Consider the following 26,930-nt stretch of genomic DNA (forward strand, 5'->3'; position numbering starts at 1 on the left):
GCGATAAACTATCTTTCAGGGTGACTGCAGGTTACAGATCTCATCAACAACTTTCCTTGTCACCTGACATCACAAGGGTGCAAGAACCAGTAGGGCCAAAAGGGCAACAACCTGAGTGTTGAGGTTAATCTAAAGTTAAGTGGCTTCTTTTGAGACTCAAGATGAGAATAGCACACACAACAGTCTTACCTCAGAGTTCTCCCTGAGTGATACATTCCCAAGTGTCTATAAGAGAACACATAACAGAATAAATAAAGAAGCTATAGTAGTACAGTATGTGTTTTTGTTAAGGATTTAGTTGAGGAACACATCAGGAAATCATTTAGGTCGCCACCACCCCAGCTCTTAGGATGACTGCAGGGTACAAATCTCATCAACTGAACTCTGTCCTCAAAAAATGGCTAAAACCATTTGGATCAAGACCCTTAACTCTAGATTAACATCACAGTCTAAGTGTATTCATTCAACACTCAGGATAAGAAAAGTAAGTAGAGTCTTACCTCAGAGTTATCCCAGAGTCATAGATTCCCATTGTCTAGAAAAGAACACAAATAGAGAATGGAATAAATAAAGATGCCATAACAGTACTATTCAGTATGTGTTCCTTTAAGTCAAGGAAAGCATCAGGAAATCCTTTAGGTCTCCACCACCCCAACTGGGTGTCAGGGTGACTGCAGAGTACAGCTCTCATCATCAACTTTCCTTGTTACATTAACAGTGAGTTCACTTATCTTAATTTACATTCAACACCCTGGATTTAAAAAAAGAGTGAGTCTTACCTCAGGTAATACGTCCCCACAGTATCTATAAAGAGAACACAAAACAAATGTATTTAATGAATAATTGCGAGCTAAGAATCGTATTCAATGATCATTATTCAATGAAAATATATTACACCATAAACAGTTATAAAATCTATTAGAATATATCCATTCACTCCTGCTATAAGAAACAGCTCAAACCTCTAAGAAAGATCTTTATTTTGGTTTTAAATAGATTTACAAACCAAAAATAAAATTAAAAATACAAACAAGAAAAAAATACAACAAGTGAGCATCAAAATATTCAGATTGTATACAGTCTTTGAAGCAGAGGTGATAGGTTGCAGGGGACAGTTGTCCACACACAGTGAGAGGCTGTGGTGAGATTCACTTCGATGTGAAAAAGTTTGTGGTTTTGTTTTCCTTACTAACATCGGGGGTCCCTCGGTGATGCCACCACCAAAAATAAAGTCTGCATGGATGGGAAGGAAGGTAGCACATTGGGAGGAAACACAGTAGATGATGAAAATGGCAACTTCACAAAATGAAATCCCACTTCCTTAAAACAAAATGGGGGTTGTTCACAAAACGCAACAGCCATATGTAGAATGTAAAAACAGTTAAGAATTCCTGATTAGATTGATGTATACATGCTTTATACTCAAGATGTTAACACAAAGAGTACATTTTTCCCCAGTAAATCACCTATTTTCCTCTATTGGAAAAATACAGTAGAATACCCATGTTTCTGAATTGAAAAAATATAAAATGGTGGTAAATGTACTACTAAGTCTAATGAATAACCCCCATGATATGGTGTTTAAAACAAAAGGTCAAGAATCAGAGCACTAAGTACATGTAAGGGGAAAAAAACAGTTGCTCTCACCTTATTCATTTTGAAGTAGAAGACTATATAAAAAGAAGCCCACTCAACTTAGTTATAACGGAGTATATGGGAATCAAGTGTTTTCCTACAGCCCTATACCGAGCCGGACACTGGCATGCTAGTGGGATGGCTGTATGACCTAAAACTCAACATCCCTAGCATTCTTACGATGGGAAATGCCCTTCTCTCAAACTTCCCATCAAATAGTCAAGGCGTAACGATGAATGAGCATTTACACACTACTGAAGCAACACAAACGTGGGGTTGTGTTAAATACGGTTAAATAGTTTGTATTTAATGTGTCAAATCCTGTGTGATGGACCACTTCCGTTGCGAGCACTTCTACAGACATATGTTTCGTAAAGTGACTGAGGAGTTTAAGCAAATCAGCTAATTCAAAATCGCTTATGTGCAAGACATCAGTTACAGACTTGCCATAGGGACTGATGTTGAGTTAATGCAAACATTTTCTCGTAGCAAAGCATTCCTGCACTACATTTGAATAAAATAATGACCCACCACCCAAACATGCATACACACATTGAGACAATTATTCCTCAACTCCCATCTTTAAGTGATCAGTGGTGAGGAATTCCAGGAGGTAGTGATCAGAGTTAGGAGCTGTGTATTTAACCCAGTTGTTCAGGCCATAGGTAAAAAAAAAACTAACAGCTCAGATCACTGCCTTTCTGTACTTGCCTACAGAGCAGCAAGAGGAAGTACCCCTCCCTACCTTCAGGCTATACTCAAACCCTACACCTCTGTTTTTTTGGCCCTCCCACCCCTATAGGAGGGCAAGTCAAAGCTCTTCTCTGTCCTGGCACCCCAATGGTGGAACCAGCTTCCCTTTGAAGCTATGACAGCAGAGTCCCTGCCCATACTCCTCACCACAACAATATATATATATATATATATATATATATATATATATATATATATATATATATATATAAAACAAAATGTGTGTCTAGCACTGACTTGGCTACCTTATTGAGGAAAATGTACTTACTATGACTCAGATGTGGTGCCACCTAGCTATCTTAAGATGAATGCACTAACTAAGTCACAGGTAGCCTAGTGGTTAGAGCGTTGGACTAGTAACCGAAAGGTTGCAAGATCAAATCCCCGAGCTGACAAGGTAAAAATCTGTTCTTCTGCCCCTGTCATTGAAAATAATAATTTGTTCTTAACTTCTTGCAACTATAGGGGGTGCTGTTCCGCATTAGCATTTTTTGGTCTCCAAATTAAACGGCCTATTGCTCAATTCTTGATCGTACAATATGCATATCCTTACTACTATTGGATAGAAAACACTGTCTAGTTTCTAAAACCGTTTGAATTATGTCTGTGGGTGACCCAGAACTCCCTCTACAGCAAAAATCCTGACATGACTTGCGAAGGTCTGAGAATTATCCTCTGATCTGGGTTCAGTTTTAAAGCCTGTGTATATCCTATGGCTGGAAATGAACTGCCCCCGCCTTCCCCTGGATGTCAGTAACCAATGAGAAGTGGAATCGGCTCTCTACGTAGCTGTCCGAGGTTATAAAGCCGGATGGAACGAGAGTACATTTCTTTTCCTCGTTCGTAATGGCGCCTGGCAAGAACTCAGGATGAAATTTTGGAACGCTCAGTTATCGACCAGAGATGTATCCGTCTGTAATTTAATTAAATATAGGTGTTAGAAACATCATAACGATGTTATTTGAAACCGATTTATATCAGTTTATGCGAGTATAGTGCTATTTTTCTGAATTTCCTTTGTATCTAGTTTGAGGATTTGGACATGTTTGTGCGACATAGCTAATGGTAGCAGCTAGTTCCAAAGGTGAAGAGGACGTTTTACAACAAAGCAACTATTCTTTTGAAGAAAAGACACATTGCCCAAGATACTGATGGAAGCTCGTCCAAAAGTAGGAACTATTTATGATGTTATTACGTATTTATGTGGAAAAATGTCATAGTGTTTGCGCGCCACTTTTGCAGGCACTGGTCTGGCTGCAACGCACACTATATGTCTAGTAACGTTAATTTTAAAAATCTAACATAGCGATTGCATTAAGAACTAATTTATCTTTCGATTGTTGTCCAACTTATATTTTTTAGTCAAGTTTATGAATAGTATTTTTATAAGAATAGGCGCTAATCCAAAATGGCGCCGGCCAGAATACATGCAATGTTTGTAGTGATTACATAGTATAACCACGATTTATGCTGCTAAATATGCACATTTTCGAACAAAAGCTATATGCATTGTGTAACATGATGTTACAGGACTGTCATCTGATGAAGTAAATCCAGGTTAGTAAAATTATATATCTTTTGTTGGGTTATTACGATCGCTAACATTTACAGCTGGTAAATGCGGTTGTGATTCTGGCTATTGTGGTACGCTCATATAATGCTATATTGTGTTTTCGCTGTAAAACACTTAGAAAATCTGAAATATTCTCTGGATTCACAAGATCTGTGTCTTTAGATTGCTGTAGGCTGTGTATTTTTCTGAAGTGTTTTAGGATGATTCTTTTGGTAATTGACGTCGGTCTCTGTAATTATTCCGGCTGCTTCCAACGCTATTTCAGATTGCAGCTGCAATGGTAAACTGTGATTTATACCTGAAAAATGCACATTTTCTAAAAAAAAACTATCCTATACCATAAATATGTTATCAGACTGTCATCTTATGAAGTTGTTTCTTGGTTAGTGGCTATATATATCTTTATTTAGTCGAATTAGTGATACCTACTGATGCAGGAAAAAAATGGTGAAAAAAAAATGAGGTCTTTTGCTATCAGTGGTTAGCTAATAGATTTACATATTGTGTCTTCCCTGTAAAACATTTTAAAAAACAGAAATGATGGGTTTATTCACAAGATCTGTATCTTTCATCTGGTGTCTTGGACTTGTGATTTAATGATATTTAGATGCTACTATCTACTTGTGAAGCTATGCTAGCTATGCTAATCAGTGTGTGGGGGGGTGGGGGGTGATCCCGGACCCGGGGTAGAGGCTCATGAAAGGTTAACTGACTTGCCTAGTTAAATGAAGGTAAAACAGTGGATAAGAGTGTCTGCTAAATGACAAAAATGTATGAGGTCTCCAAAAGAGTACACCAGCATCAGAACATCAACTGTCTGCAATATGCCCTTATCATTACAAACCACCAAGTCATACAGTAAAACTTGGCTCTGGAGCTAGGTAGACAGTGGCAGACAGTTGTGAGCAACCCCAGACCCAATAGTGAAATGTCAGGGGTCCCCTTAACCTCAGAAAGGGGGGGGGGGGTGTAGTGATGGGGATGGTGGGTCGTCAGGACTCCTCGGTTCCCGAGTCATCTTCGTCGTAGCAGCAGTCCTCGTCATCATCCTCGTCTTCGTCCTCCAGGTCCTCGTCATCATAGTAATCGTCGTAGAAGAGGTTGGAGCCCTCATCGGGGGGCGGGGCGCGGGTGCGGACGCAATACTCTGCCAGGGTTGTGGGCACCTTCACACCGTCACGCTCAGCGTCTGCTTTGGTGGCGTGGACCTGCTTCCTGTTAGAGACAGAAGAGACATGGTGAGGGCTGGATAACAGGGACATACGTCAACTGTGGAGGTGGTAAAGGGTGTACCTGATGGTTTGCGTATACTCTCTGTTCTCACACTTAATGTGTCTGCGCATGTGTGTGCCTACATAATGATCGTGTCGCTCTCTCTGTGCCTGGCCTTGCTCTTTGTGTGCCATATGATACATCTGTGTGTGTGCGCGCGCCCACCTGATGATCTCCGCGTACTCTCTGTCCTTGCCCTTGCTGTCTCTCCACTTGCGGTACATGACGGAGGCGTCCACGTTGGCTGGAGAGAAGGTGTTGGGCTCGTTGAGCAGAGAGATCACACTCAGCAGGATCGTCCTAAGAGGGAGAGTGAAGGAGAGAGGGAGGGAAAGACCGTGAAGGAACAGAAAGAGAGAGATGGAAATGAGTCAACACCAGGGTTATTAGAGGCAAAGCAGCCAATCAGCTAAGTCAATTTGCTCCTGCGTGGCTGATTGACATCAGACTGTTCTGACAGCAGCTAATCTGACACACTGTGATGGATGGACACAACAGACACTATTGTTTGTTGTAGGGATGTGAATATTGAAACATTTACATTTACATTTAAGTCATTTAGCAGACGCTCTTATCCAGAGCGACTTACAAATTGGAAAGTTCATACATATTCATCCTGGTCCCCCCGTGGGGAATGAACCCACAACCCTGGCGTTGCAAGCGCCATGCTCTACCAACTGAGCCACACGGGACATTTAGAACAAAATCCTTAACCGAAAAAACGTTTTCACACAGGGCCGTTATCACATAACTACTAACAGGTTCTGATCATCATCATAAAGTGACATTGAAATGTAACAAATACATAATGCAACAACGCTGTAACGTTAGTAGGAGGAGATAAGTATCTTAAATGATTTGCCACAGATATAAAGTGCTCAGCACATCAACGTCGTTGGATAAATGGCAGAGCGAGACAGGGAATCGACAGCAGCGAAGTATTGTATGACAATACTGAGAAGTTAAATGAAAAGGAGGTGAGGTGAGCTACAGTGGCAGTACATGTGCAATGCTTAACCATCTGAACCATATGAAAGGGAGGCACCGTGACCCAACCTGTTGCTGGCAGCCTTGCGATAAAGGACGGAGTGACAATATCACACCGCTGATTACAGTTGATATGCAGCCATTGTCAATGGTAGAGGACGTCGGTGTCACTGCATATCTAGAACAAGACGCCATGTCAAATAACGGCAAAGGCCTGGACGGAGAAATGATTGCTCTGCAAGTACAAATCGCGAGCTCTCAAACACCATGCGTGGCATTAAACAACAGATTGTTGGACATCTATGAACACGCGGTCATACATCACTGCAACAAGCCATAACATTGATGAAAAGTGGGACATGAAGTCCCATGTACTGACAACTGAGGTCAAGGAGGAGGGACAGCAGAGAACCTAAAACAGCATTGTTGAGTGGGAGACAACAGTGAGGTGAGCGCCGTCTGGTAAGTAACCAGGACTGCAGTAGATTGAACTGCATTGTACCCTAGCAGTCATACGCAGGACAATATCTGAATTTGTAATTTTATGATTTTTCTTATATTTTTTTTTAAATGGCCGTTTAAACGTTAAGAACAATTGTACGTTTGTCAAATCCCTAGTTTGTTGTCGTTGGGAAGCCTACACCTGGCTAATAAACAAAAGAAGACACAGGTCCACTGATGGTGTCCGGTGGCGTAGCCTAGGCAAATGTCACCTCAGAACCAAACATGGTGGAGACGAAGGTAGCAACAGCTGAATGAATGATTCAAATGAAGAGGGAGGCAGCGAGTCAAAACTTGTGATATGACTGTATACAGCATTCTCGCTCCACTCCAACTTTTTCACACCCGTGGTCTCTCGGTCTCTGGGCAAAGACACGTGAGGCTACTGTAGTTGCCGCGCTGCCGAGGAGACACAATGTACAAATTATATATCCGTCTGCGTGTGTGACAGTGTGTCTGTGTGTAGTAGTAAACTCATGAAAAAAAATAAACATCCTCTGGTGTGGCGACCAGCTGCATTAAGTACTGCAGTGCATCTCCTCCTCATGGACTGCACCATATTTGCCCGTTTTTGCTGTGAGATGTTACCCCACTCTTCCACCAAGGCACCTGCAAGTTCCCAGACATTTCTGGGGGGAATGGCCCTAACCTATCCTCCGATCCAACAGGTTCCAAACGTGCATAACGGGATTGAGATCCAGGCTCGTCGCTGGCCATGGCAGAACACTGACATGCCTGTCTTGCAGGAAATCAGCCATACTGCTCGTTCTGTACGTGGTGGCATTGTCCTGCCAGGATGAGCCTGCAGGAAGGGTAACACATGAGGGAGGAGGATGTCTTCCCTGTAACGCACAGCGTTGAGATTGCCTGCAATGACAACAAGCTCAGTCCGATGATGCTGTGACACACCGCCCCAGACCATGACGGACCCTCCACCTCCAAATCGATCCTGCTCCAGAGTATAGGCCTCGGTGTAACACTCATTCCTTCGACGATAACCGCAAATCCGACCATCACCCCTGGTGAGACAAAACCGCGACTCGTCAGTGAAGAGCACTTTTTGCCAGTCCTGTCTGTTCCAGTGACAGTGGATTTGTGCCCATAGGTGACGTTGTTGCCGGTGATGTCTGGTGAGGACCTGCCTTACAACAGGCCTCCACCCCTCAGTCCAGCCTCTCTCAGCCAATTGCGGACAGTCTGAGCACTGATGGAGGAATTGTACGTTCCTGGTGTAACTCGGGCAGATGTTGTTGCCATCATGTACCTGTCCCACAGGTGTGATGTTCGGATGTACCGATCCTGTGCAGGTGTTGTTACACGTGGTCTGCCACTGTGAGGACGATCAGCTGTCCGTCCTGTCTCCCTGTAGCGCTGTCTTAGGCGTCTCGGTACGGATATTGCAATTTATTGCCCTGGCCACATCTGCAGTCCTAATGCCTACTTGCAGCATGCCTAAGGCAAATTCACGCAGATGAGCAGGGAGGGACCCTGGGCATCTTTCTTTTGGTGTTTTTCAGAGTCAGTAGAAAGGCCTCTTTAGTGTCCTAAGTTTTCATAACTGTGACCTTAATTGCCTACCGTCTGTAAGCTGTTAGTGTCGTAACGACCGTTCCACAGGTGCATGTTCATTAATTGTTTATGGTTCATTGAACAAGCATGTTTAAACCCTTAACAACAAAGATCTGTGAAGTTATTTGGATTGTTCCGAATAACTTTTGAAATACAGGGTCCTGAAAAAGGGCCGTTTCTTTTTTCGCTGAGTATGTGTGTGTGACAGTGTGTCTGTGTGTAGTAGTATGTGTGTGACCGTGTGTCTGTGTGTAGTAGTAGTAGTAGTAGTAGTAGTAGTAGTAGTAGTATTATTATGTGTGAGTGAGTGATAAAAAACATGGAAACAAGTAAACGGAATGAAATCAAATTGTAAAAAATAAGTGTTTGATAAATTCCACATTGTTACTTACAGTCAACCACATTTCAAAGATGAGGAAAAGCAGTGAAGTGTGAGAATGATCAGTGTGAGGGAGAGAGAACTGCTGTGTACCTAACGTTCTGCGTGGGGTTCCATCTCTCAGAAGCCAGTTCTCCACTCTGGGGGTCGTCCACAGGGGGGTGCAGGATGGAGATACACACGTCCCCATTCTACAGAAACACTTGCACACGTCAGTTACCAGTAATATATTAACCATCTATAAAACGCACTACCTAGGCCATAGCCAAATGATATGACAGCAGCAAAGAATTAAAACGTTCTAATAGAAGATAACAAATCAAAGCAATCAAGAGAAAAGGGACATTGGACTATTATGTAGGGGAACCCCCCCAGCCCCCCCCCCCAAAAAAAAAGAGGTGATTGTGTAACAATGACAGTGTTGTGCTGTCTCTTACCTCATAGATGTTGGGGTGCCACATCTTGGTGAGGAAGCGGAAGGCCGGAGGAGAGTAGGGATAGTCGATGGGGAACTTGATCCGAGCCTGAGAGAAGAGGGGGAAGTGCACACCAATTAGTGATGCAAGAGGTAGAGGCCAGTTGAATAAGGTGTAAGAAAATACCTCTGGTCAAATGCCTTGTCATGGCTACTTTATTTAGGCCCGTCTTAGCTCGGTACCAGATCAGTATGCACTTTAACCAACTCCCCTATGGTGTCATGCCATAGACATTGGAATGGCAACTAGGGCTACCTTTCTACTTACAGTACCAGTCAAAAGTTTGGACACACCTACTCATTCAAGGGTTTGTCTTTCTTTTTACTAATTTCTACATTGTAGAATAATAGCGAAGACATCAAAACTATTAAATAACACAAATGGAATCATGTCGTACCCAAAAAAGCGTTTAAATCAAAATATATTTGATATTCTTCAAAGTAGTCACCCTTTGTCTTGATAACAGCTTTGCACACTCTTGGCATTCAACCAGCTTCACCTGGAATGCTTTTCCAACAGTCTTGAAGGAGTTCCCACATATGCTGAGCACTTGTTGGCTGCTTTTCCTTCACTCTGCAGGCCAACTCATCCCAAACCATCTCAATTTGGTTGAGGTCAGGGTGATTGTGGAGGCCAGGTCATCTGATGCAGCACTCCATCACCCTCTTTCTTGGTCAAATAGCCCTTACACAGCCTGGAGGTGTGTTGGGTCATTGTTCTGTTGAAAAACAAATGATAGTCCCACTAAGCCCAAACCAGATGTGATGGCATATCGCTGCAGAATGCTGTGGTAGCCATGCTGGTTAAGTGTGCCTTAAATTCTAAATAAAATCACTGACAGGGTCACCAGCAAAGCACCCCCACACCTCCTCCATGAACCACACATGCGGAGATCATCCGTTCACATACTCTGCGTCTCACAAAGACAACGGTTGGAACCAAAAATCTCAAATTTGGACTAATCAGACCAAAGGACAGATTTCCACCGGTCTAATGTCCATTGCTCGTGTTTCCCAAGCAAATCTATTCTTCATATTGGTGTCCTTTAGTAGTGGTTTATTTGCAGCAATTCGACCATGGAGGCCTGATTCACGCAGTCTCCTCTGAACAGTTGATGTTAAGATGTGTCTGTTACTTGAACTCTGAAGCATTTATTTGGGCTGCAATTTCTGAGGCTGGTAACTCTGATGAACTTATCCTCTGCAGCAAAGGTAACTGTGGGTCTTCCTTTCCTGTGGCAGTCCTCATGAGAGAGTTGAGCGCTTGAAGATCTTTGCGACTGCACTTGAAGAAACTTTCAAAGTTTTTGAAATTTTCCGGATTGACTGACCTTCATGTCTTGAAAGTAATGATGGACTGTCATTTCTCTTTGCTTATTTGAGCTGTTCTTGCCATAATATGGACTTGGTCTTTTACCAAATAGGGCAATCTTCTGTAAACCACCCCTACCTTGTCACAACACAACTGATTGGCTCAAACGCATTAAGGAAAGAAACTCCAAAAATGTACTTTTAGGAAGGCACACCTGTTAATTGAAATGCATTCCAGGTGACTACCTCATGAAGCTGGTTGAGAGAATGCCAAGAGTGTGCACAGCTGTCATCAAGCCAAAGCGTGGCTACTTGAAGAATCTCAAATATATTTTGATTCGTTTAACACTTTTTTTGGTTACAACATGATTCCATATGTGCTATTTCATAGTTTTGATGTCTTCACTATTATTCTACAATGTAGAAAATAGTACAAATAAAGAAAAACCCTGGAATGAGTAAGTGTCCAAACTTTTGACTGGTACTGTATGTCATTGAGAATGGATCTCTCACAATGATACCCAGCGTAATAAAAATGGGTGAATAGGCCTAGTTAGAGTTCCATTTATTTTTATTTTTTTCTACAGCGGACCGACTGACAGATATGGAATCCCCTGGTTAATTGACTCCAGAGCTTGGTGCTTTAACAGCAAACAGACAGGCTGAAAAGCTGAGGATATTCTATCCTCTTTTCTAAATGTAATCTAAAACTGATATGTGGCAATACTGTGTCCACGCTGTATTAAGTAGCAAGGATCATCTAGCCAACACAACATTAAATACAGATAGTGGTTTTGAAGTGACCAGACTGCTGTGTAAATTCAATCATAGATGGTGAACAGCACAGGCCTAACTAATGAGTGTGTAACTGGATTCACCAGGCTTTCTGTGGTAGTGTTCTGTATAGTGTGTACAGGCTGAGTGAAAAGACCATAGTGATTGTGTTGTGTGTTTGGTAGACATTGTTGGGGTTGTCCCCCAGCTCTCATCACCAGACAAGCCACTACTCACCATCCCCCCAGTAGACCCCCTCTAGTCTCCCCCTACTCCGCTGACACACACCATGAATCCCAGTGGAGAGTAGAGCATGGTACCCCTCCCATTCCTCCGAGGCTCACGGTTCACCAGTGGGGGGGGGGGCGTTCTTTACCTCTCACACATAAACTAATGACAAAGGCAGGCACATACACCCCACAGTCTGCTGATCCTCCCCCTCTGCCACCCCCTGCCCACACTCGCTGATTCGGCACGGTCAGCTGGTGCTCCCCATGCTGAGCCAACTGCCACGAAGGGGAGCGGGTGGGGGCTGGGTGTTGGGGAGGGTGGGAACATGTACTGGTGGGGGTGGGGGTGGGGGGGGTTGTCCAAACTCCACACAAGCCTACGGCTTTCCTAACATTACACTGTTACTTAGGCCTAATGCTGATTGCATTGTACGAGCCAGTAGTGACTAGTAAATTGAACAACCATATCTACCAGGTCCATACAACAACAAGTCCAGAGTGGAAACCCTGACAGGCCGAATAGAATCCTGTTTGCTTTTAAAGTCTGGCGCCATGCCTCTGAACTGGCTCGGGTCCAGAATGACTGGGGTTCACGCCAACACTCCACATACAGACAGCGAGAGAGACAGGCAACAACAGCCTTGTAGCTTACATACCAGCCTAGCTCCAACAGTTCAGTGAGGACCAGTGTTTATGCAGAGCTCCGTAAGGTGAGCTCTGAGCGCAATATTCAAGCAATCGGCTTATTAAAAGGGGGTACTGCATTTCACCACGTGCCTTATTGGAGGGCCTTTAACACTTTCTCTGCCCACAGAGCCACAACATAGATCTCAATAATAATTTAAATTAAAAAACTCATACCACAGAGCTTCTAAACCCAGAGGCACAACATCACAAGACTTCCGGGAACACTTGCGAAACAGACCAAGCAGGCCAGGCCAGGGTCTGAGAAGTGAAAAAGCATTCTGTAGTTGTTGATTTTCTTAAAATCTAAAAGCCACAACCTAGATTCGAGCCAATGTCTAAAGTAGTCGAACATGTTATTACACCAACCTCGTGACAAATTGACAACTTTGAATTAGTCCAAAACAACTTTGGTAGTGCCTTTGATTTGACGGCCTGCACATGCGCAGCTCGGCGCGAGACAACCATTAGACCCGATGACATGTTTCTGCACATGAGCTTAGCTAGCCAACAGCGCCATGACCGTCACATAGAAGTGTGATTGGGGATTTCTATTGGAGAAGCAGTTTTACCCGATCTTCATACTGTACCGTCTGTCTTTGATCATACTCTGCCCAAAATAGACTACTTGATCATATGAATGGAACAAAAAGACACACCCAACCAACATAACTCAGGCCTTTATTTATTTGCATGAGTTAAATAAAACATAGAAAATGGCTGATCCAGGCTTGGTTAGAAAGAGAGAAAGATAAGGGAAATAGGAAAAGGAGAGAGGAAGGGTGTGTCCTCCACAGAAAGCACTGACTTGGCACTGTCGCCCTGCATGCCACTCACACAGCCCATGGCAGGCAGGCTGCACTCACAGGCAGGGAGGGAGGGAACTTTCCATGGCAGCAGAGAGAGCTGAATCCCCTGAATTGCCTGCAAAACTGACACCAAGCCTAGCGAGAGAGCAACACACACACAAAGAGAGAAAGAGAGAGGGAGGGCAGTGGAGTGACTGGGCTTAAAAAGTTGGCCTTGCTCATTCCCTCTGCTGCACCATGCCTACCTCATCAAGAGCATCCCAAGGAGGAGCCAAACAAAGAGAGACTCAGAATAGGGACATTTGCTCCATTTCTCTCCCTAATTCTGAACGCTACACACACTCCCTCTCTTCCTCTATAAATATCCCCTCCATGCCTGCGAGGCTCGACTGTCTCTCAGAACACATAGCCATGCCACAGTGACACACCCTAGCCCGTAGCCCCAGAACGGAGCTCCTCAGCGCACACCCAGCCTCTCCTCTCCTGGCTGCTCAGCTCCATGTCTCTTTGAAGTGAGGCTCTCCTGAGAGCCCTGTGGAAACAAGCAGCAGCTGCTTTTAAGTATCACCCAGTAACAGGTACAGAACTGGGAGGACGTGTCGCTGCTTCAGTCAGCCAGGCAGGAGGAGGAGGAGCGGCTGGCACAGGGAAAGCAAGAATATTTAGAGCAGAACTGCTAGGCTCAGCATCTACCTAGTAACCTACCAAGCCCATGTTTGTTTGAACATGCTCCTCCCTGCTCTCTTGCCACACTCTCCTTCTCATAGGATTTGAACAGAGTTAAAGTGATGCTCCACAGCTTTGGTATAATTTCAGCCAGTAGTTTTGAAAGTAGTGCTCACGAGGCAAAATGGTTCCCGAAAATTGTGTAATACATCATCCATTTCGTATGACACATACGCTTTTTATTTTTTGGGTTGCAATTGGTATGATATGTTTCGAATTCCATTTGTAAATGCTTAGGATCCTGGACTGCATCTTGAAGAGCTTCCGTGGTTAAAACAGTTAACCTCGACACTGGAGCAGGGCAGTGGATTACATTTTCCCCCGCAGGTGGAGATGTAAATGAAGAATAAAACGGATACATTTTCTACTCTTTTAAAAGCTCTGTCTTGGATGGTGACCTAAACACCTGGGTGGCAAAGCCAGTCAGGAAGAACAAACACACCTTGTTGAGGGAGGTTGGAATCAGGGCAAAGTAAACCAGGTCAGCTAAAGCAACCTAAACCCTAACAGAACTAATCATTATGTTCTTCCCAACGCACCACCTTCCCCTGTCTGCAGACCCCCCCTTCTACCAGTCCCCAGGTGCTCTCTTTCTCTCTCCTATTCTCCCTCGGATTCCCTCTCGCTCAATCCCTCTCTCCAGGCTGCTCAGTGTGAATGAAAAGGAACGTGTCCTTGAGAACAGCAGTGCACCGCGCACACACATACATTCTAGCCCACAACATGTGTATGAAACGAGGTGCTGTAGATGATCCTGCCCAGACCCAACAGGGTCCTGCCTCATTAACAAAACCTTTTCAGTGCGGGGGAGAGGAGGAGGAGAAAGAGGAGGAGGAGTAAGAGGAGGAAAAGTACTGGCACAGGCAGAGTACACTACACCAGAACCACTGTCAAGACTGAACAGCAGTCCACTTCACTAACACAATTTGCCTAATCAGAGGCTGCCAACAAACTTGACACGGAGAGGAGGGCATGCCAAAACCCAGACCTTTAGTATTAGAAGACAAGAATGCAGCAACACTGCACAAATCTTCTACTATTAGGCTCACTGAGAAACGAGTGAACTAAATGTGCTGTGGACCAAGGCACCAAGAATTATTCACCTTTTCTGATACAAAGCATTACTGGTAGGTCTAATTCCCATGGAAGTAGGCTAAATTAGGGATTTATCCATGTAGGAGAGACATTGGATTTGCAAGTCCCTTTCATTCAACCTGATTCAGTCTAGCAATATCTGGAAATATACTAAACTAGTCCAATGTTGGCCTATTTCTGAAAAAAGCAAAAGCTGAAACAGGCTGCCTATCAAATGGGGCCCAGTTCTCTTATCCCAGGCTAGAAACATGTAAGCACATGATCATGATGAGGCTGACCATTGGAAGGTGTACTGTCTGACTCGACCTCTACATGGGCCCCCATTCACTTCATGGCATGCTTGCTTTTCACAAGGCCCCCAGGGGACCAGCCCGAGAGGGGCCAGGAATGGCACTGCCTCGCTCTCCCTTTATCTCTCTCACTCCTACTCCCAGCTCTTATTTCTGTGTGACAGAGCCAGGCAGCCAGAGGAGGAAACATGACTCCAGCAGCCCAGACAGGACAGCCCAGCCCCGTGCAGGCCTCCTCCGATCACCAGCCTGAGGCCAGGAGACTGCCACCACAGTCACAGCAAGGTTCAGAATATTGTGTGTCTCAATTGACTGTCAATGTTACATTACATCACGTCATGTTACGTTGAACAAAACTAGTGTGCTCTCCACTTTGCGAGTGACTGACATGACCAAGTGGTTTTTAAATTGTATTGTGCAACATTCATTTTGAAATACACCATTAAAACACTGGATGGAAATCTAAAAATAAAATGGCTTTCTCGAAGGGTCGGGGTTTGCATTTCTCAACCACACCAAGTGTGGTTCCCGTCACCCTCATCAGTGCTGACATTCCACTAACCCTAGGCTCTTAACACTGTCGTGGCATAGGCTTAAGCTTAGCTTACATCTAAGATATTTTCTAGCTAGTGTAATTCGTGGCAGAATTCTCACGCTTCAACATGTAGATGACCTCATGGTTGAGGAAGTGTATGGATGATGCCACTCAAAAGGAAGTAGCAGAGCTAGAGCAATTCCTCTTGTCATGACAGCCTTTGAACTCCAAGCAAAACATCATGCACTTCTCAAAGCTGAAAGGCTCTGCTGTTAAAAGAAAAAAAGGGGGCAGTCTTTGGCCTACTCTGCTTGAGGGATGTGTTGTTGACTATGAGAGTGAAGGGTTGGCTGGCTGGCTGTTGTAGTGGAAGGTTGCCAGGGACAGCTAAGCTAATGGGATTGCTGGTGTGTTAATGAAGGGTTGGAGAAGACAATGTAGTCCCCAAGAAGAAGAGCGAATATGAAGATGGAGGTGACAAAGTGATTATGTAGAGAAGACTGCGTCTTGATGGGCAGTGCAGATCTCCCCTGAGCTTCCAGCCCAGGCAGTGGTCATTCTGCCCTCTGTCCCTGCCAGGACAAATTCTCTGGCCAGGTGACTTGGCTCCTCTTGTCCCTGTCACAGGGTCACCCCAGGACCAGGCTGCAGTGCTGCTGCCACCCTGTCACCCCTGGGGGGGGGGTCAATGCAAATAGCCCGGGTAGCCATTTGATTAACTGTTCAGCAGTCTGATGGCTTGGGGGTAGAAGCTGTTAAGGAGCCTTTGACCTAGACTTAGCGCTCCGATACCGCTTGCTGTACGGTTGTTTTCTCTACTGTCTATGACTAGGGTGGCTGGAGTCTTTCACAATGCCTGGTAGAGGTCCTGGATGGCAGAAAGCTTGGCACCAGTGATGTACTGGGACGTAAGCACTACCCTCTGTAGCACCTTGCGGTCGGATACCGAGCAGTTGCCATTCCAGGTGGTGATGCAACTAGTCAGGATGCTCTTGATTGTGCAGCTGTAGAACTTTTATAGGATCTGAGAACCCATGCCAAATCTTTTCAGTCTACTGAGGAGGAATAGGCATTGTAGTGCGCTCTTCACAACTGTCTTGGTGTGTTTGGACCATGATAGTTTGTTGGTGATGTGGACACCAAGGAACTTGAAGCTCTAGACGAGCTCTACTAAAGACCCGTTGATGAGAATGGGGCCGTGCTCGTTCCTCCTTTTCCTGAGTCCACGATCATCTCCTTTGTCATGATCACGTTGAGGGAGAGGTTGTTGTCCTGGCACCACTCTGTCAGGCCTCTGACCTCCTCCCTATAGGCAGTCTCATTGTTGTCGGTGATCAGGCCTACCACCGTTGTCGTCGGCAAACTTAATGACGGTGTTGGAGTCGTGCTTGGCCACACAGTTGTGTGTACAACAGGGAGTACAGGAGGGGACTAAGCACGCACCCCTGATGGGCCCCCGATGTTGAGGATTAGCGTGGCAGATATGTCGTTGCCTACCCTTACCACCTGGGGGCGGCCCGTCAGGAATTCCAGGATCTAGTTGCAGAGGGAGGTGTTTAGTACCAGGGGCCTTAGCTTCGTGATGAGCGCCTTAAAAGCGGCAGCTATACCCTTTAGCTCAGTGCAGATGTTGCCTGTAATCCATGGCTTCTGGTTGGGGTATGTACGTACGGTCACTGTGGGGATGACGTCATCGATGCAGTTATTGATGAAGCCGGTGACTGATGTAGTATAGTCCTCAATGCCATCGGATGAATCCTGGAACATATTCCAGTCTGTGCTAGAATCAGCCCTGTAGTTTAGCATCTGCGTAATCTGACCACTTTCATATTGAGTGAGTCACTGGTTCTTCCTACTTTAGTTTTTGCTTGTAAGCAGGAATTAGGAGGATAGATATTATGGTCAGATTTGCCAAATGGAGGGTGAGAGAGAGCTTTGTGCAGGTCTCTGTGTGGAGTAAAGGTGGTCTAGAGTTCTTTCCACAAGGTAGTTGTGTGATCCAGCAAAGAGTGTTTGGCCATGGCAAATATATAAATGAAGACAGAACTTGGCTGAATATCTACACATTGGCAATGAATGAGAGGAATTCCGACCCTAACAAATGTCAAGTGTGTTGAGTAGCCCATTTGGAAAAGTGGTATAGGTTATTTCCACTTTTATTACTGTATTTTAGTTCCAGTTTGCCAATCTAGCATTAATATTTTGTTTGGTGACACATGTACTGCACTGTGATGCAAACGTGCTGCTCTGGGTTTGAATAGGCCTACGTCCAGTGGTGGAAAAAGTACCCAATTGTCATACGTAAAAGGAAAAAATACATAAATAGAAAATGACTCAAGTTAAAAGTGTAAGTCACCCCAAAAAATCCTACTTGGGTAAAAGCATTTGGTTTTAAATATACTTCAGCATCAAAAGTAAAGCATACATCATTTTACATTCCTTATATTAAGCAAACCAGACAGCACCATTTTCATTTACAGATAGCCAGGGGCACACTCAGACATCATTTACAAACAAAGCATGTGTTTAGTGAGTCCGCCACTTAAGTACTTTACACCACTGCCTACGTCACTGTTCGACTCACTATTTTCAATAAATAAGCACAAGCACCATGTCACAGAGGGTTTGTCTAACCTGTGTAGACAGGGAGGGTCTTAGAGGAAACAGTTTCCACGTTCTGACTAACTCCAACAAACCAATGAGTCACAGGTCTGCTGTGTATTTCTCAGTCAAGCATTGCATTGCATTCCTGGCCCAACAATTCAATCTCGTACACAGCACCCACAATACACATGTTCCTAGCTAGCACAGCTCAAGCTTAGCCTACTGTGCTGCCCATAAAAGACTGGAAGCAGATATCTGAATAAAAAGAGTTTGATTAGTGTTTCCATTGACATAAACCAATTAGTAGGCCACCCGATTCCGACATTGGTAGTTTCATTGATAAACAGAAAGGAAAATACTGCACTGACGCTCATGCTCCCATGGATGCCTGATGAAGACCTAAGGGACAAAATGTTGTTGTAAATAAATATCACCTGGGAGCATGAGCAGCAGTGTGCAGCGGTTTCTTTTCTCTTTTCAATGAGTTGGCCTACAACTCCAGCACCTGCTGAAAGAACCTGGATGTGCGGCTGTTCTTCAGCTTTAGTTTCATTGATACTCTTGCATCAACCTTGGATTTGATTAATAATGAAGATAAAATGTGTGTTCTATTGGGTGATTACAACAATCAAATATCAACGACAAACAGATACTAACACTAGGCTATAATACTGTGTGCTTAGAGTCGATTTGGAACAAGTTGGACAATGCTATCCGCTGCTATTGCTTCGCTATGAAAACAAAAGGAACTGGGTTTAGTTTGACGTATTATAGGAACCAGTGGAGGCTGCTGAGGGGAGGACGGCTCATATTAATGGCTGGAACGGAGTGGAAACCATGTGTTTGATGCACTTGATACCATTATACTAATTCCACTCCAGCATTACCACGAGCCCGTCCTGCCCAATTAAGGTGCCACCAACCTGTCATAGGAACCTACAATACATTATAAATTAGGTCTACTTAATTGGTCTTTATCATTATCAGCAGCTGTATATCAATAACATGTGTTACATTTCAAACAACCACAGAAAGTAAATGTGGCTTTGAATGTGATACATTGTCATAGTGTAACATGCGTTTGGCAATGATTGACAACATTTAAATTCCAATAAGAAAGAAGTCCTATTACGTTATTGGGAGGTTTTTAGGGTTAAAATATGGACATACATTGACAAACAGGACCAATCTATGAACAATAAAGCAATGGCAACATACAGACTTAACAAAACAAACAGCGCTGTAAATTCTGCCTGACTGGCTACAGTGATATAATTTGGCAATGTTTATTTCTTCAAGTAATCTGTTAACATCATAACATGTTTTGTTGGTTGTCAGATGTAGATCAGCTGCACAGGAGGCGGCTGAGGGTAGGACGGCTCATAACTGTCTGGAATGGTATGAACTCATGGAAACCATGTGTTTGATATCATTCCATTCCAGCCATTACTATGAGCCCATCCTCCCCAGTTAAGGTCCCACCAGCCACCTGTGTTCAACTGGTCAACTCAGCAAACTAGGCCAGGTTCGAGGTTGTCAGACAGTTTTCAATAGTTAGGTACTTCAAACAAAGGTGACAAAATATAACACAATTGCTAACTCCGTAACACTTACAGAAGTAATACTGTTACAGTATCTACAGTGGACATTAACTTCTAATTTGGGACAAGAGTGAACACTGACCAGGCACATAAATAATCAGTCTGATGACCCAAGCACATTCGTGCCATGAGGAGCGACAAAACACTGCGACAGTGAGTGATTTGATAGCTAGCTAGTTAGCGATCTTGTTAAATATTCAGCAATTGAATACTCACCTTAAAATAACCTCCCTCATAGTGAGTATTTGGGGGTCCAAATATAGCAACTTCCCAGTTGTACAAGTCCGATTCGTCCACTAAAGTTATCCTGAACCCTTCAACTGGCTCCTCTTGAAGACTTTTCATTTCTAACATGAGTGCTTTTTGGGAACTGGCTACATGATGATGTCCATGCTGAGCCATATTCCGCGACGATCTGTTTAAAATACCTATCTAGAGCTTTTTATATAAAATGTAGCTAACTAGCTACTTAAACCACCCTCCCGGAAACCTTTTGATTGTTCACTCGTTTCCCCTCACAAAATCTCAACAATTCTCCGCAGTTATTACGTTCGGTTCTCTTCCACTGTGATCGAACAAACCCGTAAATCTCTCGCTTACAACCAACCCAAAGCTAGCTTGCTAGCATTTCTCGCGAATCTGTTGTTGATCTACCCCTGGAGGGCAACGGGACGCTTCCTCATTGACTCAAAGCCAGATTTGAGCAACGGAAATGTTTATTGTCAAAGCAAACTAGGAATCACAAATGAACGACTGTCCGACAGAGTAGGGAAAGATCTCCCCTCCTCAGTCTTACTTCACTACAGCAGCTGCTTCACCGTGTCGCAACTGAAGTCGCTTAAGCTGGTCCCACAAAGCTTGATGCCATGAGCAGTGAAATGCTAGCAATGCTTTCTGGGAATCGAAGTTAAACAGGACACATAGCCTCCAAAAATAAAAACGCAACATATAGTGTTTGTCCCATGTTCATGAGCTGAACCAAAAGATCACAGAAATGTCCCATATGCTCAAAAAGCGTATTTCTCTAAAATGTTATGCACAAATTTGTTTACATCCCTGTTAGTGAGCATTTCTCCTTTGCCGAGATAATCAATCCAACTGACAGGTGTGGCATATCAAAAAACAGATTAAACAGCATGATCGTTACACAGGTGCACATTGTACTGGGGACTCTAAAATGTGCAGTTTTGTCACACAACACAATCTCACAAATGTCTCAAGTTGAGGGAGCGTGCAATTGGAATACCGACTGCAGGAATGTCCACCAGAGAATTGAATGTTCATTTCTCTACCATAAGCCACCTCCACATCCGGCTTCTTCACCCGTGGGATCGTCTGAGGAGAGGGAGTGAGGTGCTGAGGAGTATTTCTGTCTGCAATAAAGCCCTTTTTTGTGGGGGGGAAACTCATTATGATTGGCTGGGCCTGGCTCCCCAGTGGGTGGGCCTAGGCACACCCATGGCTGCTCCCCTGCCCAGTCATGTGAAATCCATAGTTTAGGGCCTATTCAATTTATTTCAATTGACCAATTTCCTTCTATGAACTGTAACTCGTAACATCGTTCTAATTGTTACATGTATATTTTTGTTCAGTATACATAAGCTACATTGATAATTTCATCGGACTTGCACACGAAGAAAAGTACATGCAATTTCACAGAATATACAAATACAAAACAGGAATTATAATGAATCAGTCAATAAAGGAAAGATAAAAGATGTGAAAGCAGCTCAGCCTTTATTTCAATTTGGGTAGACTTATCCGTTCTTTAAAGGGAATGTTGATATGTCAGTCGACTAATATTGTCTTGCTTATGTAGTCCTCTTAAAACATATTACAGCTAGAGAATTGCGAATGAATGAGTTGGACAGGACCTTCAAACAAAGAGCAATGAGAGTATATTTTAATGTCACAAGCCAACCTCAGCATGACAATCACAATTTACCAGAGAAATAATTAAGACAAAGTGGGTATCTTTTCTGAATAGCATCACAATACCTTTCTTCTCTACTGAATTGGAGCGCTCTTCCTCTCAGCGCCATGCCACCAAATAGAACCCCCTTCCCCAATGTTAAATCATTGAAAACATTCAAGGATATCATTTTTTTTTAAATTGTATAGACTTAAACAGATAAAACTACAATACCATCAAACTGTAGAATGAACTTTCTGTAGAAAGTAGAATCAACTTTCACTTAATTTTTTTAAAACTAATAGAAAAAAATACAATCAAGTAATGACGAGGGAGTTTGTGTGCGAGTTTGTCCTTGGATAGGGAAAATAATAAAAAGTATACATTCCTACTCATGCAAGATACACATTTTAATTAAATACTCCGCACAAGAAATGTTCATAATTATACATTAATACAATGTATTATTTAAAAGTAACTGTTTCATTCTGTAATGCCAATCAAATATATTTTTTAGGAAGGACATTCTGTAGGTAACATCGCTGAAAAACAGTTCTTCACACCAACATGGGACAGAAGACACTCGTGGAATGGCTGTCCCATATTCCAAAAGGAGACCAACATCATCCACGCTTGCAAGACAGGAATGAGGGTTAGTCGGGATACAAACAAAAAACTATGGGATCAGTTTAAAGTTGCTACTACATTGTGCTGGACCAGGCAGTGAGACATGTTGAGAGTAACTACAGAGCAAACTTGTAACCTCTGACCAAGTCATGAAAAGGAAGAAGCCATTTAAAATTATGAACATTAATGTTCATCATATTGTCAATGCACAGGATGTGGCAAGGCAGTTCTGAGAGAATAACACTGGAGTAAGATCAGTTTATGACTGTATATCAGTGACACGTATGATGTATTGTAGTGTAAGAGTAAAAGTGGCAAGGGGCAAGAGGTTTAGATGATTTGACAGACAAACATCTTATTGACTGACTTAATGTTTTGCTTTCTCAAGACAGGAGGGAGTAGCAAACAAGAAGCCACCTTGACTAATACTAATTGAAAATAAAATACAAAACGAAGTGCCACTGATATCTCAGAATAAAATGTGCCTGTATGACAACTACAATAGCCTTCCATTCCCATAGGTGATCCCAAACTAAGTAGATCAACACATGAGAGACCTACAACAAATTGATATTTGAAGCCTGCTATTATAGCAAAGCTATGTGAGAGGCTCTAGCTGCAATATGTGATAGCTAGCCTTCACTTAAATGTGTCACAAGTGAATAAAGAGAAACAGAGGCAGAGCAATGAGAAGTTCTATATTATTCGGTCACTCATTACAGATACTGTGGTAGACATGCCTGAGGCAAGAGAGATAGAGGTCTAGAACAGCACAGCAGATGAGCAGTTAAATATCTGTCAAACATTACAGCATAATCAAAGCAATAAATCAGACAATTGTAAAAAGACACCATTCTACCCATGTCTAGAATAGGAGACAGAGCAAGACAGATGCAGAAACATTATTTTCGAGTACGGCTACGCTTTGAGATGATTCCAACACACTCTTAGTATAACTTTCCAGCTCAGGCATTTTCAATTCTTACAGGGATTGATATGTGACAGCGACACGGGTCAAACTGAAGGTGCACAGTTGGAGCAGGGACACGGGGGGGGGGGGGGTTGGATCTCAGGAGTTCTGTCTACTTCAGGCATGAGGTCAGATCAGGATGAAGGGAGGAGTTTACATGATATTTCCATCTAGGGCCAGTCAGAGGGAGTCACGCATGCTACCAGGACTATTGAGAGTATCAGTAACACACTGATGTTTAAAGCAAGGGGGGCGCAGACAGACATCAGAAATCAACAAAAAACAGCAACAAACAGAAACAACCTGAAACAGTAAAAACACAATTCAACCAACAAAAAAAGTCCAGTTGTCAGATTACATTACATGACCGTCACAGACTGTAATGCCGATGAGCGAGAGAGAATGGGCACGAGATCAGTCAGAGGTGTGGGAGTGGGGAGCAGGTGAAACCAGTTTTTTGACAGTGGAAAAGAGATTTGAAACAAGGAAGAGGAACTAAAAGTGCACAGAGGGAGTGAGCATAGAGCAAGTTACTGATGGGGAAAGAACAATTCTGAGTGCAGGGTGGAGTGGGGAAGTGAGAGAAGAAAGGAGAGTTGTGAATCTGAAGATTAATAAATAGGGTGAAACTGGGAGTGTTTGTAATGTGATCATACAAGTGTGTGTTTCAGCGAGCGAGGGGGTTTAACAGGGGGTAGGGGGGCACCAAGTGGCTGTCAGACACAATCAGCACTGAAAAAAGGTGAGTTTGATCTCATCCAGCACATTCCCAAGCAGCCCTGGCTCGTCACATTTAGCGTCGATGGACACGGTCTGATCAGCCTGAAATGGACAGGGACAAAGACAGACAGAGGGCAAAGGTTACAATAACAACTCACAACCTTCTATCTCATTTGAGTCGTCTGAACATGTGGATCCAACATGTGGCTCTTTGGACACCTGACTGAGGAGTAGAGCTACTCACAGTTTTGACCAGCAGACACATATGGTGACCCTGGATTGACCTGCTGTACATGGAGGCACAGGAATCGATCCTCTCCACAACTGGTAAAGTGACAAGAACACAACCGTAAGCTTGTTATACCATTCCGTCCATTTGCAGACACTGAATTACTGACACTTTTATTTAACCAATTTTTATTTACACAGACGGCCTACCCTTGTTCAGGGGCAGAACGACAGATTTTTTTACCTCGTCAGCTCGGGGATTCAATCCAGCAACTTTTCGGTTACTGAACCAACACTCTAACCACTAGGCTACCTGCCACCCCGACACTAATCTATGAACAGATGCAATCTCAACATCTAAGGTCTTTATCATCATCATCTTAAAGTGGACATGCTTATTCAAAGAGGTTTGTTTTTTCAAGAGGACAAGGCGAACTAGAATAAACACCCCAAAAAATGGTTGGATCCCTTTACCGAATACCTCACCCTTTCCCCTGTATCCCAGTCCCTATCCCCCTCCCTCCCTTTTGCCTTCCACCCGTTTCCTCCAGTCCCAGTGTACCCACCAGAGAAGTGGTGGTGGAAGCAGATTCTGGCCAGTAGATGGTGGAAGGGCTGATTAACTCCCTCCAGCTTCAGAGAGCACCCCTTCAGGTCCCCTGACTCCAACAGCTTAGAATACGCATCACTGCAAACAGCAGCAATCACATTCACTACACATCACATAGCAGTTTAATCATGAGTTCAGATCAGGGCACAACACACTAAGCCAATAGCTCCAAATCTACAGTTAGGTAACATTCATTATTACTGAACAGCAGAATGAGGTTCTTTGAGGGCAGCTAGTTGCACTGACCTGTAGCAGGGAGTGGTGATCAGGTAGGAGGTGCAGGTAAAGTGCAGTTTAAAGTCCAGTTTCTCGTGAGTGGAGGAATCATCAGTCTGTGAGAGAACATAACAGCAGAAGATCAATAATACGCTTTTACGGATGAGAAATAAGTCAGCAAATCTTGAGCAGGGAAGGAGACTGTATCCAGAGTCAATGTCGCAGACAGACTCACAGACAGAGTGCTAGCAGGGGCGATGTGAGGGACTTTGTGGTGGGATAGACTAACTCACCTTGACTATGAAGGTGAGGGTTCCCTTCAGTTTCTGGGGCATCACGATGTTCTGCACTGAGAAGATGAAGCGTGCCTCGTTTGAGATACCTGAGGAACAAGAGAGGAGATCAAACATTAGTCTGGTTGCAAAACAGGAATTTTTATATTTGGAAGTGAATGTAGTTCAATAATAGTCTCCATCCCCTCTCCTCACCGGGGGGCAGTTGGAAGGGCACGGTGAGGCCGTCGTGTGGGCCAGCTCCATCAGGCCGCTGCAGCTTGGAGTTGAGAGAGTCCAGCACGTTGAACTCCATGGACTTGATAAAGCTGTCGCACTTATTCTCAAAGATGACAGAGACCACCACCTGGCTACCATCCTGCAGATTCCCCTGGATGTCACACACCTGGAGGAGGGGAGCGAGGGAGAGAGAGAGAAGGATGAGGGGAGAGATAAAGCGGAGGTCGATCCACTCCGTAGCTAGCAGTGTTCACAGAAGGAGCCCGGCAGATTGACTTGCATGCAAAACCACAGCAAATCAGCAAATCGATTCAACCATTACAATCCCAACATGAATCCCATGTGATTTTTCATAAGCAATCTGGAAGCATTGATAGTAAAGAACCATAACGTCACACACTCAAGAGGATGCCCCTGGCTTATGGTGTTCTGAATAACATGTTCACGTTTTCCCATATATGCATGTCTCTGCATAACAGATTGGTTATCACAGGGTGATTAAGCCAGGGGGCACAGTCTAAGTCACAACCATACAGCACATCTAGAAGATTCTCCTGTCAAACCCATAGCCTGCAGTTCACAGAACCTCAGCCAATACCTTATCAGCATCCTGCTTCATCTTGAGAAAGAGAGATCCACATACAATATTTATATGTTAAAATGACCCTTCTCAGTTCCCATATCATCAGCCATCCACATAGAATATACAATAGTATTTATCTTTAGTTCAGCCAAGCTTCTCTCTCAATCACACTCACCATCTTGATGTAGGAGTTCTCAGCCAGCAGGGCGTAATTGGACATGGGCTGTAACAAGAGAGGCGTCTGGTCAGTTGTCACCCGTCACTCAATATGCAAACAAGGAAACCAGACTGCCGTGTGGATTATGTATATGCTATTAGACAGGCAGTGTATACACAACGCACACTTGACTGTGCCAATCAAAGGGTGGGGGTGTGTCAATAGACCAAAACCAAACAATGAAAATTAGAGTTTATCTAGGAATTAAAACGTCCAGCGGACAGGGATTAGTCAGATAATTGACAGTGAACGGTGATTGGTTACTGACCGGAAGAGGCTCCTCCTCCTCCACAGTACCGTTCTGCACAGACTCGTCTCCGGCCCCATCGCTATGATCATGGTGGTGCTTCTTCTTCTCCTTTTTCTGCTTCTTCTTCTTCTTCTTGTGCTTGGAGGATTTCTGAGAGGGAAACAAGCAGGGGTTTAAGTGAAGGGCAGTCGATTCAGAAAGAGGGAGTGAAAATGGCCAATGGGGAAGTGCTCAGACAAGATCGGTCAAAATACAGTATCTTGTTGTGGTAGTCTAATGTAG

General features: G+C 43.8%; 2 protein-coding genes across 8 annotated transcripts in view; both read right to left on the bottom strand.

The window, feature by feature from the left end:
- Nucleotides 1-963: 963 nt before the first annotated feature.
- LOC139541058 (ubiquitin-conjugating enzyme E2 R2-like) lies at nt 964-20,958 on the bottom strand. Its single transcript, XM_071345244.1, has 5 exons — nt 20,020-20,958; nt 9,107-9,193; nt 8,763-8,860; nt 5,399-5,533; nt 964-5,176 (listed from the first exon to the last, which is right to left on the bottom strand). Exons 1-5 carry the CDS (start codon nt 20,203-20,205, stop codon nt 4,954-4,956), a joined length of 729 nt encoding a protein of 242 aa, XP_071201345.1. The 5' UTR covers nt 20,206-20,958; the 3' UTR covers nt 964-4,953.
- A 565-nt stretch (nt 20,959-21,523) lies between these two features.
- Nucleotides 21,524-26,930, bottom strand: part of LOC139541055 (AP-3 complex subunit delta-1-like) — a 30,449-nt gene continuing 25,042 nt past the window's right edge. For 5 of the 7 annotated variants that reach the window (XM_071345239.1, XM_071345236.1, XM_071345238.1 and 2 more), the window contains 9 exons: nt 26,667-26,798; nt 26,357-26,404; nt 26,197-26,217; nt 25,575-25,764; nt 25,380-25,468; nt 25,117-25,202; nt 24,827-24,948; nt 24,277-24,356; nt 21,524-24,134 (listed from right to left, as the gene is read on the bottom strand). In XM_071345239.1, the coding sequence (XP_071201340.1) occupies nt 24,039-24,134; nt 24,277-24,356; nt 24,827-24,948; nt 25,117-25,202; nt 25,380-25,468; nt 25,575-25,764; nt 26,197-26,217; nt 26,357-26,404; nt 26,667-26,798 (864 nt within the window). In that variant the 3' untranslated portion in view covers nt 21,524-24,038. The remainder of the gene's footprint in view (nt 24,135-24,276; nt 24,357-24,826; nt 24,949-25,116; nt 25,203-25,379; nt 25,469-25,574; nt 25,765-26,196; nt 26,218-26,356; nt 26,405-26,666; nt 26,799-26,930) is intronic. The other 2 variants (XM_071345240.1, XM_071345237.1) reach the window with 1 other exon arrangement.

The sequence above is a fragment of the Salvelinus alpinus genome, chromosome 16, assembly GCF_045679555.1.
Source record: "Salvelinus alpinus chromosome 16, SLU_Salpinus.1, whole genome shotgun sequence".
Taxonomy (NCBI): domain Eukaryota; kingdom Metazoa; phylum Chordata; class Actinopteri; order Salmoniformes; family Salmonidae; genus Salvelinus; species Salvelinus alpinus.